Source organism: Lemur catta, chromosome 2 (assembly GCF_020740605.2).
Source record: "Lemur catta isolate mLemCat1 chromosome 2, mLemCat1.pri, whole genome shotgun sequence".
NCBI lineage: Eukaryota > Metazoa > Chordata > Mammalia > Primates > Lemuridae > Lemur > Lemur catta.
The window spans coordinates 117665435-117679764 of NC_059129.1; the positions used below are offsets into that span (position 1 = coordinate 117665435).

At 34.9% G+C, this 14330-nt stretch overlaps 1 protein-coding gene across 1 annotated transcript in view; it reads left to right on the top strand.

Annotated features, from left to right (window-relative positions):
* LAMA2 (laminin subunit alpha 2) overlaps positions 1-14330 on the top strand; it is a 554924-nt gene that overhangs the window by 382410 nt on the left and 158184 nt on the right. The window contains exons 30-32 of the mRNA XM_045544336.1: positions 2901-3025; positions 9506-9592; positions 13540-13733. Of these exons, the coding sequence (XP_045400292.1) occupies positions 2901-3025; positions 9506-9592; positions 13540-13733 (406 nt within the window). The remainder of the gene's footprint in view (positions 1-2900; positions 3026-9505; positions 9593-13539; positions 13734-14330) is intronic.

Genomic DNA, 14330 nt, shown 5'->3' on the forward strand with positions numbered 1-14330 from the left:
TCATGGTCTTCCTGGCCATGCTGGAGAGTTTGTAATTCATCCTGACAACAGTGGGGAACAAGTATAGGCTTTCAAGCAAGAGAGGGCATGGTATGGTTTGCTGTGTTCTATAGGATGAGCACTCTGATTTCAATGTGGAGAAATCACTGGATGAGAAAATTTGGAAACCACAGGATCTTTACTTAAGAGGCTGTTCTAATAATCCAGAAAAAAAGATGATAGTGGCCAGATAAAAACCGTAGCAACAAGGAAGTCAAGAAACAAAGAGTAGTAAAATCATGGAACCAATCATCAAACAGATATTTGGGTTAAGAGAGGCCTCTAGATTGCTGACCTGGGGAATTGAGTGGATGACAGTGACCCCAAATGACATGGGAAATACAAGAGGATTAGCAGATATAGAGAGAGGTGAGCTTAATTTTTGACATTTCAAATTCAAAGTGCTTCTTTGTTGTACATGAAGATCGATCCAAGAAACAATTAGAAATGAAAAGTCTGGAATTCATTAAATATATCCAGGCTGAATGTATAAAAATGTATAGAGTTATTGGCACACAGATAGCTGAAATCATAGTAATGGATGAAATCACCAAGGTAAAATGTGTAGGAAAAAAAAGAACTGAGAGCCAAAGTTAGAATTAAGGACATCAATATTACTAAACAGAAAGGGAAGGAAGAGTTCATGAGTAAGAGTAAGAAAGAGTAGCCACAGAGGTAGGAGAAAAATCTACGGACTTGCTGTTAAACCACAGGAAGAGAAAATTTCAAAGAAAGAGGATCCAGAAATATCAGCTTCTGCAAAAAATTCACCTATCATGAGAACTGATTATTGTCAGTAAATTTCAATTTAGCAACAAAGCTTTATCTGGAATTGTGTCAATGGTGACATTGGAAGAGTGTTTAAAGGATAAATGGGAGATGAAGAAGTAGAGACCAGGGATGTAGGCTTATCAAAAATAGGATAGAAGTTGCCAAGCAACTTGAGACCCCACAGATGTTTTTTAAGATAGGAAAGGCTCGACCAGCTTCAAATGTTGATGACAATAAGCCAGCAAAAAAGGAGAGAATGAAGATGCTGGAGAAAATGGGCAGGTAGGAAGCAAGGAGACCAGTTTAGGAGGAGAGTAACTTTAGACAAAAGACAGAAATAAATGTCAAAAGGATAGAAAATAATGCAGGCAAGATAGTGAATTGTTTGGTGACAGGAAGCTGAGGGAGCGACCAAATGAGAGAGCTTGCTTTTCTCTGAAAATAAGGGGCTATCATCTAGTGAGAGTGAGGCAGAGAATGAGAAGATGTGAGATTTGTACCCTGTCATGTCAGAAAACTGGATCCATTTTATATTAAGTTATAAAATGCATCTATAAGTGTCACAGTATATTTTCAACTATAGCACCAGAAATGTAAAAAAACAATAGCTTAAAATTCATTGTGGCAATGTCATGGTTTCACTGCAGGCAATGACATAAACACCCAAAAAGAGTTAAGAGAAGTTCTTAAAAAAAGAGAATTTTTAAAAAGATTAAATTGCATGGCAATCTCTGTGGTAGAAGTGAGTGACTTCAGCTGTTGTTTGTCATGAATGACTACACATACCATTCCAAACATTGCATGAAACATAAATACATTCTTCTTGATTGATTGAATAAAGCAAAGAGTCCAGTGTATGGAATGTCATCCAAGTTCGATACAGAGCTTGCAGGCAGCTCTGTGGCTCCAGCTGAGTTGATCAGGAAATCAGTTCACTAACATGTCCATCTATTTTGTTACTGCCTTTTTGGTTTTTCAACTTTTCTTTTGATAAACTTATTTATAAAATGTAAGTCACTGTTCTGACTACTCCAAATCCTGTCATAAAATTAAGCTAAAACTCAACTCTCAATTCCCTCTATTTCTTCCTTTTTCTCAACTCCCAAAGTCAAGTGTCACATTTCCTGTAAACAACATTCAGTGGTGTGTTCTTGCTGCCATGTTTGTTATTTGTCATGTTTCTTCTTTTTTATTTTGCCAAAGCTGAAGTGAGTCCTAGAAGGTGGGATATTATTTTACCTTTTTCCTCACCTGATTCTCTCAGTGCTTGTTTCAGTGCCTCGCATGTAGCTCTTCCTAAGTCCCTATTGTATAATTGATTATTCTGTTTTAAATATAATTCTACTTCATGAGAATTTTAATTTCAAAAATATTTACATGCTATTCAGAAATTGTTCTCATTTCCTTATGTAAATGTCTTAAAACGTTATCACCCTGGTGTCTCTTATTGTACAAGCACTAAAAAAGAAAATATTGACCTGAGATTGCTAGTTTCACATTGAGTCCTCTCTATTTCTGAAGAACCACCAACATGTGAAAAGAAATAGATGAATAATGTTCTTAAGGTGGTTAACTGGGCTGACCTTTTTTGCTCTTGTTGCCTCTTGAAACATTTATGATTTCTGCCTTGCTTTAGTTTCAGAAAGCCCCATGATGGGCATATGCTGAGATCCCAGTATTTTTAGCATTTTTTCTGGCACCTCATAGGCCTAAAACCTGGGATGTGAAGAAACATAAGCGGCCAGAAGAAATAATAAATGTTAGAGATTCTTGAAGTCTATACCCTAATTAAGAGTAACAAAAATTTACGCAGAGATTGATATAGGGAAAAGAGAACAAAATTCTTATTGTCAGTATAGTGATAATAGCACAGTGTAAGTTTCTCAAATGAAAGAAATTTTTAAAAATATGTTTATATCAAAAACTGAGCTCCCTGTCAATGATAAAGTGTATGTGCATGTATGTATGTGTGTGAGAATGACAGTATATGTGTTCGTAGACACACACACACTCATAGATGGGGAGCTATATGATAAATTACATTCTTTCACTAAATTACAAACAAATTTTTTCTCCTTCTATCTTTACAGAATTGTCAACATCACACTGCTGGTGACTTCTGTGAACGATGTGCTCTTGGATACTATGGAATTGTCAAGGGATTGCCAAATGACTGTCAGCAATGTGCTTGCCCTCTGATTTCTTCCAGCAACAAGTAAGACTGAGAAATATAACCATATTTCCCGATCAGTAATGCCATCTGTCTAGCACATGGGCTGTCTATGATTTGGCTATTTTTTCCATGTAGACAAAAATCTTAATTTAAGATAGACCTTTTTTAATAATATAAAAATATGATAAAAGTGAGTACATAATACTCTATGGTTTATTTTTCCTTTGAAAATCCTGTTCCAGTGAGACTCTGTCTCAAAAAAAAAAAAAATCCTGTTCCAAGTAAATAATACTTATTAATTAAAATGTAAATACCAATATTAATATAAGATATATTTATAAAATGAATGATATATGTAAAAATGTGCATGGTTTCATAAGTATACAAGACTAGTGCTTGCATATAGTTTTGCCCATAATATCAGCCATGAAGGATTGTTTGGGTGCATATTATATCACTTTTGTGGTTGTTTCCATTTATTTTATGTGTTTAATTCAAGATTGGGAAATAATTATCAATAAAACTATTGAAATATAGCACAATTAAAGCAGGATGACTTGTTACTATGTTCCAAAAAAGTCGTATCTCCCAGAATCACAGCCCCCTTTCTCTTATGATAGTCTGAGCTTGGTACCATGGAAACACAGCCATAAGGAGAAACAAAAGCGGGAATATCTTATTTCAGTGCTGTCTGAACATTATGCATTAGTTTATATATTGATGAAAACCTTACATGTTTTCATCTACCTTTTTGCTAAGACTACCTACACTTTCTGTTAAGTGATTTATAGACTTCAATATGGTAGTGTAGTTTTACTCTAAATTTCTTTTTGAAAAGAATGTATGTCAGTTTGTTCAGAATTAGAATTCTGGACACCTTACCTTCAGTATTAAAGAACCACAAAGCAATTCAGGCAAAGTGATCTTTCCACCTGTGCCTACTCACTTTTCTTCATCTTTGGCTGAAAACCGAAATGAAAACATTTTCATGTAAATTGTCTCCTTTTCCTCTGTAAGTTCCTCTTTCTTGCTGGCCGGAATCATAAAGCTTTTATAGGGTGTCAAATGTAAATTTTTAGGTGAGTTGGATATTGATGAGGATAATATACATCATCTTACTTTTCATCCAGGCACCAAGTGGTAAGTGTATAAAAAATAATATTATTCTCATCTCCCTTTCCCTAATCTCCCCTGATGCCCAGATTTAAACAAGAGAATATTATTTGTGTATTTTTCTATTAAAATGTGAACCATTTGGATTACAAATATTAAGTAATTAACTGATACTTTCTTGTGGGTACACTATAATAAAAACTACAGGGCGTATAGGAGAGAAATGTGCCCTTTCTTGGAGAAGCTGACTATAAAACATATGTCTTAAGGAATGTCAACTTAAATGTAAGGAAAATTCAAAGGCACAAATACCACACTTAATTTTGAAAACTTCAAGAACATATTAAAAGAAGTAGTAATATGTATGATAGATCTTAAACAGTAGATTGAAGGATTTTTACTGGTGAAGATAAGAAATGATATGGGCTTGAAAACAGAAAACAGAAGGAATGTTTCAAAACTAGGAAGTAACAGAGTATGGAGCATGGAGTTCAGATATAATTTCATAATCGTAGATGAAAATGAATGGGAGAATGGAGCCATATTGTAGAAATTCTTAAATACCAGTCTAAGGAATAGCTATTTAATTTTCCATGTAATAAGGAAACACTACAACTTTTTATTTTAAGAAAAAGGTTAATATGATCAGAGCAACACTTTAGGAAGACTACTATGATAGTATTAAGCATAATGAATTAAAACAGGCAAAGGAGAAAAGCAAAGAGACCAATTAAAAGGCTAGTACACTAGCTTAGGCAAAAGATAATGAGAGCCTGAAGGTAGGTAATAGTAACAAGAATGGTGACAAGGAGACAAATGTGAGAAAATTGTTTAATACCACCCTACAGAAATTGATAACTAATTAGATGTAAGGGGTGAGGATCCAGGCAGACATTGAACACTGAGTTTTTTAGCTAGATTGCCCTCCAAAATGGTGGTGCTATTAACTGAAACAGGGAAACCAGGAGAGAGTTGCTGCGGAAGAAAGAAAATTTATGTTTCAAATAGGTTCAAATTGATGTGAAGTATCTGTCTGAATGGAAATATGCAAATAGCTGCAGGAAATGGAAATCTGAAAATTGCAGGAGCAGATGAAAGAAGAGATACGTTAATAAATGAATTACAGTGGGATAAGATTTCCCAGGCTAATGTTACCCATGGAAGTATACAGAAAGAAGGAAAGACAGGACTTCCTATGTTGGGAAAGCCAGAAGAAAAGGAAGCATTAAGGCAGGAACAGTCAGGAGATGTGGGAACGCAGGCAGCAGTGTCACTGATACCGAGGTAGAGAAGAACAGCAATGAACAGCATCACACGTTCCTCTCACACAGGAGGAGATAGAGTAAATACGGTGCCAATTAACTATGAGGGTCATTGATAAATTTTGACCATCCATAGTGGAAGCAGACAATAAGTTACAAGGGTTTAAATTTACAGTTTTAAGAAATTTCAAGAATAAGGAGAAAGAATACTACCTTGATTGGTTAGAAGGATCAATAAAAGAGTGCTTTTCTGTTTCTGTTTTGTTGTTGTTTTATATGATTTGTATAATTTGGGTATATTTTTATACTCAAAAAGACCCTGAAAGAATCAAAATATCAAATTAAAATGGCTAGTTCAGGGGCTTTCAAACTTTATTGATTGAACCACCATTAAGAAACACTTTTACATCATAAGCTAGTACACAAAAACTTGTAGTGTAGATACCAAACCATTTATCAATTTTATCACCTCACATTTTTAGAAAAAAATCTTGGTCAAGACCCACTAAATTGATTTCATGACTCGCTAATATCACAACTACTTGGAAAATATTAGGCTAATTAACAAAGCAAAGACCTATATATGATGAAAAGAGAAGGACTAAAATGTGAAGCAAAGAAACCAGCCAGGGCAAAGAATAGAGACACTTCTTTCTGAGGTATGAAAATGGATTCTAGGTATAGATGGAAGAGGCTGAAATATCTCATTTTTGTGACTTCAATCTGTGAAATCTGTGAGAAATAGAAGTAAGATGTGGTGAGTGATTGTCAACTCACTTCCACGGCACTAGTTCAAGTCTTCACTGTCTCTTACTAAAATAAATATGGTAGACTTTTAACAGCTGTGACGGAGCAGCAGTGCTCACTCACTCTCCAAACTTTTCCACTGCCTACCCAAGGAAAGCTCAGATGTGTTGGCTGGAAATCTGCAATCTGACTCCCTTTCCAGCCTCAATGCCCTCTGTTCCCTTCTATAATACTTGATGCCAAGTTCCGAATTTTCTTGCTCTTCTCGAAACATGCTCAGCAATTTTTGCTTTTGCTCTTCCCTGTGACAATCCCTGTGAAATCCAATCCATTTTTGAAGCCCCATCCAGACCCCACTTCTGCCACAAAATCTATCCATAGCTCAGCATATATTTTGTACATTTTACATACAACTAGCACATTTTACCTTATGTTATCATTTCAATCAAATGTTCTTTCAGAAATTGAACATCTACTAAGCATATAATTTATTCCAACACTGTAAATAAAAGATGAAAGATATGTGTCCTGTCCTTTATTTGTACATATCAGTCTCTTATGCAGAATTGTAAATTCCTTGAAGATAAAGATAGTATTTTATTTATTCCTTTATTCAACAAATATTTAATGGGGACCCAACTCTGCTAGACATACTTCATCATGCTGAGAATATGTAAGTGAAAGAAACAGTCCAAGTTTCTACCTCTGGAGTTTATATTTTTTTCATAAGAGAGTAAAACAATAAACAAATATATAATGTAATATCAGGTAGTGACAAGTGCTATCAAGAAAAACATAGTAGTCTCCATGAATATAGAGTGACTGGGGTATCATTTTAGATAGGGTGGTAAGTGATCGCCACAAACAGATGAGACTTGTGCAGAGATGTGCCTGAAGTGAGCCATGTGAATGTCTGCAGGCAGGGCAGTCCAGCCAGAGGGAAAACCAATTGCACTGCCCAGAGACAGGCCCACACTTGGTCCATGCTTGGCAGACAGCAAGAGGCCAGGATGGCTGGAACTGCATAGATGGGAGGAGGGTGGTAAAAGGTGAAGCCAGCAGAGTGCCAGTGATTAACTAAATGTCCTAAAGGCTTAAAATTTTCCAATGGCAAGAGGTAGGTGGCTTGGTAAAGGATAATCCAGTGATGTTATTGATGGTAGCACCAGCAACATATGAGGATAGAGTACATATGGAGTGTGAGACAGAGGGATACAAAGTTGAGTTTATGGGTTTTGGCTGAGCAAATGGAAGCACGGAGTGGCCATTGACCAAGATGGGGAAAATTATAGAAAGGTCAAGTGTATTTTTTTAGGGGCAGAAGCTTAGTTTTAGATCTGTTAGGGTAGACACAATATTTAAATCCCTTAAGACCGAATGAGATCATTTAGAGGAAAGGAGAGGAGAAATCTGAAAACGGAACTGTGAAGCACATTTGGAGATCAAGGGCATGACATAGATCCAGCAAAGGAAACTGAAAAGGAGCAACTAGTGAAATGGGATAAAAAACCAGAAGGAGGTGGTTTCCAGGAAGCCAGTTCATCTCTGGAGCATCCACAGGAGACAACACAGAGAACAGACTCTTAAAATTTAAGTTTGTGGACGGGAGTTTGGAATTATCAGCTGTAGGGAAATGTAAAGGATGGTCACCAAGAGAAAAACACAAGGATTTCTGAGTGGTCATGCAGACAAAAGAAGAACTGAGAGCAGATGAGGGAGTTCTAAGCAGAAAGAATGGCCTTGAACTTCAAACAAGATGGAACTCCTACTCTGTCCTTCAGAAGTTCTTTTATGTGATATAAGGAAAAGGTACAATCCACCATAATATCATAATTCAAAAAAGTTTATATCAACTATTTAAGGAGAATTACTACATTCCTATGCAGTACTTTGAGACATTTTATATATTGAGTACATTATTGACTTCATTATTTTATTGTAAAAGGAGTATAATTTGACCATGTTGGCTCTCTAGAGTTCCACTTGAAATGTCTAAAATCTGTTTCCTAAGGCCCAGATATGTTTAAGAGTTTGTGTGTGTGTCTGTGTGTGTGTGTGCGTGTGTGGATGTGTGTGTATGTGCAGGCAGATGCACTCAGCGTCAAGCTTTAAATTAAAGAGCTAAAAACTTGGCAGAGTGTGTCAATTATGAGTTTATGGGTCTATTTTTTTGTGAAAGCAAAAAACAAATTTGTTGGATAATGAGTTTGTGAGTAGTAGATCAATTTGTTCACATAATTTGCAAAAGCTAGAGTTTATTACTCATTCATGTACTATTGATTTAATGCATTGGAAGACAGTTAAAATAGGTTCCTAATGGCACTTGACCAAAAGGAGTTGTGGCCCTGGCCTATATTACTTATTGCTTTTTCAGCAGCAACTGGTTTAGCAGACCTGCAAAAAGAAAAATGGTGTTTGCAGCATTATCATTCTGCAACAAATATGTTTTCTCTTTCTAAGTTTCCCATGCATCATGCAGTTTTATTCAGTGGGAATGCAGCACTGCTTACATTTGAGAGAAGTTTGTAACAACACCAAACTACATGCTATTATAATATAGTTTAGTTTTCAAGTCTTGTCAAGTCTTTCTTTTGTAGAGTAAGCTAATCAGAAGTCCTAGAGCAAGACAGACCGGCTGTGGTCTACCAGCATTGTAGAGAAAACATAGGACAAGTTATATAAGTCCTAATTATTAGAAAAGACCATAAAATAGCCAGGAAATCTTATTAATTTTCATAAAGAAAGCTTTCTCCTCTTCTCACACTAAATCTTGTTACTTAAGAGTTTAAAGTAAAATGTAGTTTGAAATCTGGATGTAAATTAGAAAAGGGACTCTTTTATTCTAAATAAAACGTTTATTCACACTTCATGTATTGAAGTGCCAGTGGCCATTTGGACTTAGTTTTCAGGAAAAAAAAATATATATATATATATATATTATATATATATATATATAATATATATAATATATATATATAGCTTTTATGTCCTTTTTTTAAAACCTGAAAAATATTCAGTAATACTTATTCTACTATCAGACAAATGTGTGTAAATTCTAGGCATATTTTTCTTTTGATTAGTGAACAATTGGACATTTTTTGCTAGATGTTTAATATTTTCATGGGTGTCATGTTATTAAAATTCCAAAATATTAACATGTTTAGTGTGATGCATTGTTAATTCATAAAAAGCCAACCAACATTTATTTGTTGACTATTATTAGTAGTTTTTAATTGTGAAATACTACCCTGAAGAAAGAATTTCATCAGTAATTATGAATATGGCACTTATCACCACCTAAAAATATGTCCCAATCACCTTGAAAATACATAGGAGTACTTAATTTCACAAAATAAATGGGTTAAAACATTTCTATAATCCTTTTCTTTTCTAATTTCAGTTTCAGCCCTTCTTGTGTGGCGGAAGGCCAGGATGATTACCACTGCACAGCCTGTCCCCGGGGATATGAAGGCCAGTACTGTGAAAGGTACCAATAGTCATGACACAGAGAGAGTAATGGTGCATGGAGATTATAGGGTAAAGGGTCACAATAGAAAAATATTCATTATTTGAATAATTTTATTATTTTCATATTCTCTAGTTTATGTTTTTTATTTCAGGATATTATGGGGGTACAAACATTTTTGGTTACATGTTATGAATTTGCTACATCTCTAGTAGTTTAGATTATATGCTTTAAAACTTTTTGTGTCTTAAAGTTTGTCCAAAGAAAGTTGTTTACTTCCATCCTATGTTTAGACTTTCTTAAAGATTCCAGATTATCTCACAGTTGTCTAATTTATGTTTTAGTATACATATATGTTTATATATAAAATGTATAATTTTATAATAACAAATCAAATGAATTTCCAAAAGCTTATCAGTAGTTACTAATGATAAAAAGCTGGCCACATATTTCTCATTTTAATTCACTGGAAAATATTATCTAGCAATAACCACTTGCATGTCATTGTTATGGCGCTCTATGGCACTATACCTGCAAGTGTATATGTAATTCAGAATATAAATGGGGACAAAGCATTTTTAACTAATATAACCCAAATGATGAAGTGTTTTTTATTCAATTCTCCTTCTCAACAGGCAAATGATATTATTTAAATGTTTCCTTTTATCATATTTCTTACAAAATCTCATAATGCATGTATGTAGCTATTAAATTGAATTCTAAGTATAGTACAAATGGTAAATTAAGGAATACAATTCCAGACTGACTCTCTAGTAAGGTTGTAATTAATATTTTCCCGATATATATTTTCCATAAAATCAGTATCCTGGATATTCAAACTTGTCACCATCACTTTTAGTACATTTTAGGTATTATCTCTAACGTAACCAAGAGTAAGTCTTTTTAACTATTAACAGTATACTACACACATGATAATCTTAGCATAATTGATAGCATTATTAAAGTTTTATGAAGATCTGTGGACTTAGCTTAATCCAACAACTAAGCTGGGTCCCATTTTTCTCATTTATAATCTCAGAAATAACTGATGGGCAACCTACTTTACACTAATATTGTGATAATAAGTGTGTAAAGGACACTGTTAGCGCCCTGCCAAGGCACCTATGCAGAAGTCTTCTCTCCAACAAGAGGGGCAAAAAGCCCTGAGAATTTACCCCACCTTTCTTTAGTGGTCCATAGCCAATGACCACCTCGTGTGAAAGTACAAAAGTCTAGCTCTTTTGCATCAAAACAGAACAAATTTGAGATTATGTATGCTCCAGAGCTCTCCATGGAATTAGGCTAAGACTGGGACCTCACCTGATATCACACCCGTTCTTAGATTTTTTTCTTTTCCATAACCTGCTTCACCCATTCCTTTGCTAGATTATTCTAGGAACACTTCCTTAAATTGTAAATTTATTTGCAGATATAAACTAATATTAATTTCTATCATCACCCACTTAAGAATCTTCTTTTATATAACTAGCAACAACTGTATTAATAATGACAATACGTAACTAATTAGACTTAAGTTTTATAAATTCCAGTGCAGTTCCTATACACTTGTAAAATATATTTCCAAATAAATCTGTATGTGGTAACTCGAAACACAATATCCAATACTTGCATATATATAACCATGCATTCAAAATTTCTATGCCAACAGAAATTGGCAGCAATTAAATAACTCAAAGCAACACAAAATCCAAATATTTCCACTTATTTTGAAGATATATACATCATTTGGATATAGGTACAGGTATAGTTATAGATGATATATTAATATGTATATTTTTTGATGTCCACCAGTGTGCTTTGGTATTTATGCTTAGACTAATATTCATTTCTTGCCGTTTAAACACCAGTAGATGGGGACTAAAAGCATCCCTGGACACCAAGGGGATTATCTGCAGTAATTTATGGAAAAAATGTTTTACAGTATAGCTACATTTATAAATTGGAGTTACCACTATCTACAAAAGCATGTGTATAGAAAAGACAGGAAGGGTACACTGAAGTGACAATTATTGTCTTAAAGCAGAGTGATTACAGAAAATTTATTTTGTAATATCCATTTATGTTCATCAATAAGAGCTGACAGTTCATATAGCATATAGATGAGCAAGGTCCTACACTATCAAGTGTGAATAACTTGAATTGTTTTTCTAGTTCTCAAATGTTGTTAAGCCTTTACATTCATCATCTTTAACATATAAATGATCAGGTTATATTTCCCTGAAAAATTGCTTTTATTCAGCTAAATTAAACCAAAGTTCTTGGTTAAATTTTTATTGTAACTTTCCAAATAAATTTGTTCCACTGCTGAGAGCTTCTTAAATCATTTAAATCATCTTTAGACCTACCCAGACTCATCATGTCAGGTCTAAAACTGCTTAAATTTCCTGAGTGTCCCTGTAATGTAGAAACCTCTCCCCATACTTTATTTTCATTATGTTTGTAATAAACTCTTTGAGCATTTAATCAATCTGACCCTGCTTAGAATATAGTTATTCACCTATAAATGTTAAAAAGCAATTTAAGTGGACTTATTTAAATGATAGTTTTATTGAGCATTTGTAATCTTACATTGAAAAGAAAATATTCAAAAACATGAAAGTATAAAAGCCTAATGTTACAAATAGTTTTCTTTGTGCTTGTCTTTTCTAACCAGCACAGGATGAATTAGATTTCAAGATCAGCCATGCAAATTGTCACTATCTTAGGCTGCTAAAGATGGTCTGTCATTATCTTGCCAGTATTTATAACTTTTGTTCCCAACCCTGTACTGTCTCTCAACTTTCTCCCATACTTGCCCTCTAAACAAAAATTCTGTTGGTTGTATTTACACTGACCATATGTATAATTTGTTGTCCAATGAATCTGACGCTCTAATGAGGGGCAGGAAGTGTTTTTAATAATTAAGCCAAAACAACAGGTAATCTGGAATTGTCCTGAGCAAACCGGAATATCTGGCCCTACTGGCGTCTTATAAAGTTGCCAAACTTCAAGTATCATAACCAATAGTGAAATATACTTAGGTGAATGGATGCATGGATAGGTAGAAGAGTCAACGAATGGATTGCATTTGGGGTTCATCCGGTTAGACTTCCTTTCGAATTTTTCAAATCAGTGTTAATATATTTTATTTGCATATCATTAACCCATTTCCACAGACACACATGAACAATCCATCTTGAGGAAGATGTGGTAGAAAGGAAAGATGGATAGGATTAAATAGAAAATCTTAGTAATTTATTGCGACTTAACTTGTCTCTTTTTCTTCATTAGTAAAATTATTAGGTTGTATTATTTGGTTATTTTGATTTCTAAAGTGCATGAGTATAGGAAAGCCCAGGAATCAATGTATAAATTGTATTCCTCTCCAATTATAAAAGAGGACTTAAAAAGTTTATGATCTAGAGCAGTGATGGGCAAACTATATCCCTCAGACTAAATTTGGCCCCTTGCCTGATTCTGTATGGCACTAAAGCTAAGAACTGTTGTTACAGGTAAACATTTACGAAAAATTCGATGATAGGATGTATTACATTTGAACCTCAACTAAGAAAATTTGATATTTTAATACTTCAGAATGAATCCCATTCTTCTCATTAGTAGATTGGTATTACAAAATAATTTCTGCTTAATTATTATTACATTATTATTATTGTTATTACTATGTATTGAATTTCATCAGCAACAACAAAAAAACCTTGAAATTTTATTTCTCTCTCACTGCATAATCTTCATTTTGCCTCTTAGCCTGCAAAGCCTAGTATTTACTATCTGACCTTTTACAGGAAAAGTTTCCTGACTCCTGACCTACAGACTATTTATACCAGTTTCGTTTCATTCAAAACAAAACACACATACACACACACACACACACACACACACACACACCCCAAACACAGAAGACATGACTTGCTATTGACCACCTTTGCTTTGTCACTGTTTAAATTCAGGTGTGCCCCTGGCTATACTGGCAGTCCAAGCAGCCGCGGAGGCTCCTGCCAAGAATGTGAGTGTGACCCCTATGGCTCACTGCCTGTGCCCTGTGACCCTGTCACAGGACTCTGCACGTGCCGACCCGGAGCCACGGGAAGGAAGTGTGACGGCTGCGAGCGTGGGCATGCACGCGAGGGCAGAGAGTGTGTTTGTACGTATACTAACTTAGCTATTAGTTTGGGGGGCTTTGGTTCCATTTCTGTCTCAATCCAATGAGAAAGACTGACTTTTTTTTTTTGACAATAGCTAGTTCTACTCTTCACTCTTTCTGACACAATCTGTCCACCTTGTGCTGTTCGCCTGCTGTTTTTGTCTCCATCCTGCTGAGCCAAGAACAGCTGAGAAAATCCTCAGCATGCTTTAGTCAGTGCATTGAAGACATACAACAAAGGTCGTGAAGGCATATCTTATTTCATTTATTTTATTTGTCCATCTCGGGGTTTCCAGCTTGCCTCAAATTGGCATTGCCTTTGTGACAGATTAAAGATTCTAGCATATTAAAATTTTTAGAATACTCCTGAATTTGTAATCAGCTGGACAGACACTTTAAGCCTTGAATTACAACTGAGTTTTTTGGGTTTTGTTTTGTTTTGTTTTGTTTTAATGAGAAGGGGTCTCACCTTTGCTCAGGCTGCTCTCAAACTCCTCAGCTCAAGCAAAACCTCCTGCCTCAGCCTCCCAGAGTGCTAGGATTATGGGTGTGAGCCACCGCGCCCAGCCAACAACTGGGTTTTCTTTTCGCTACTTT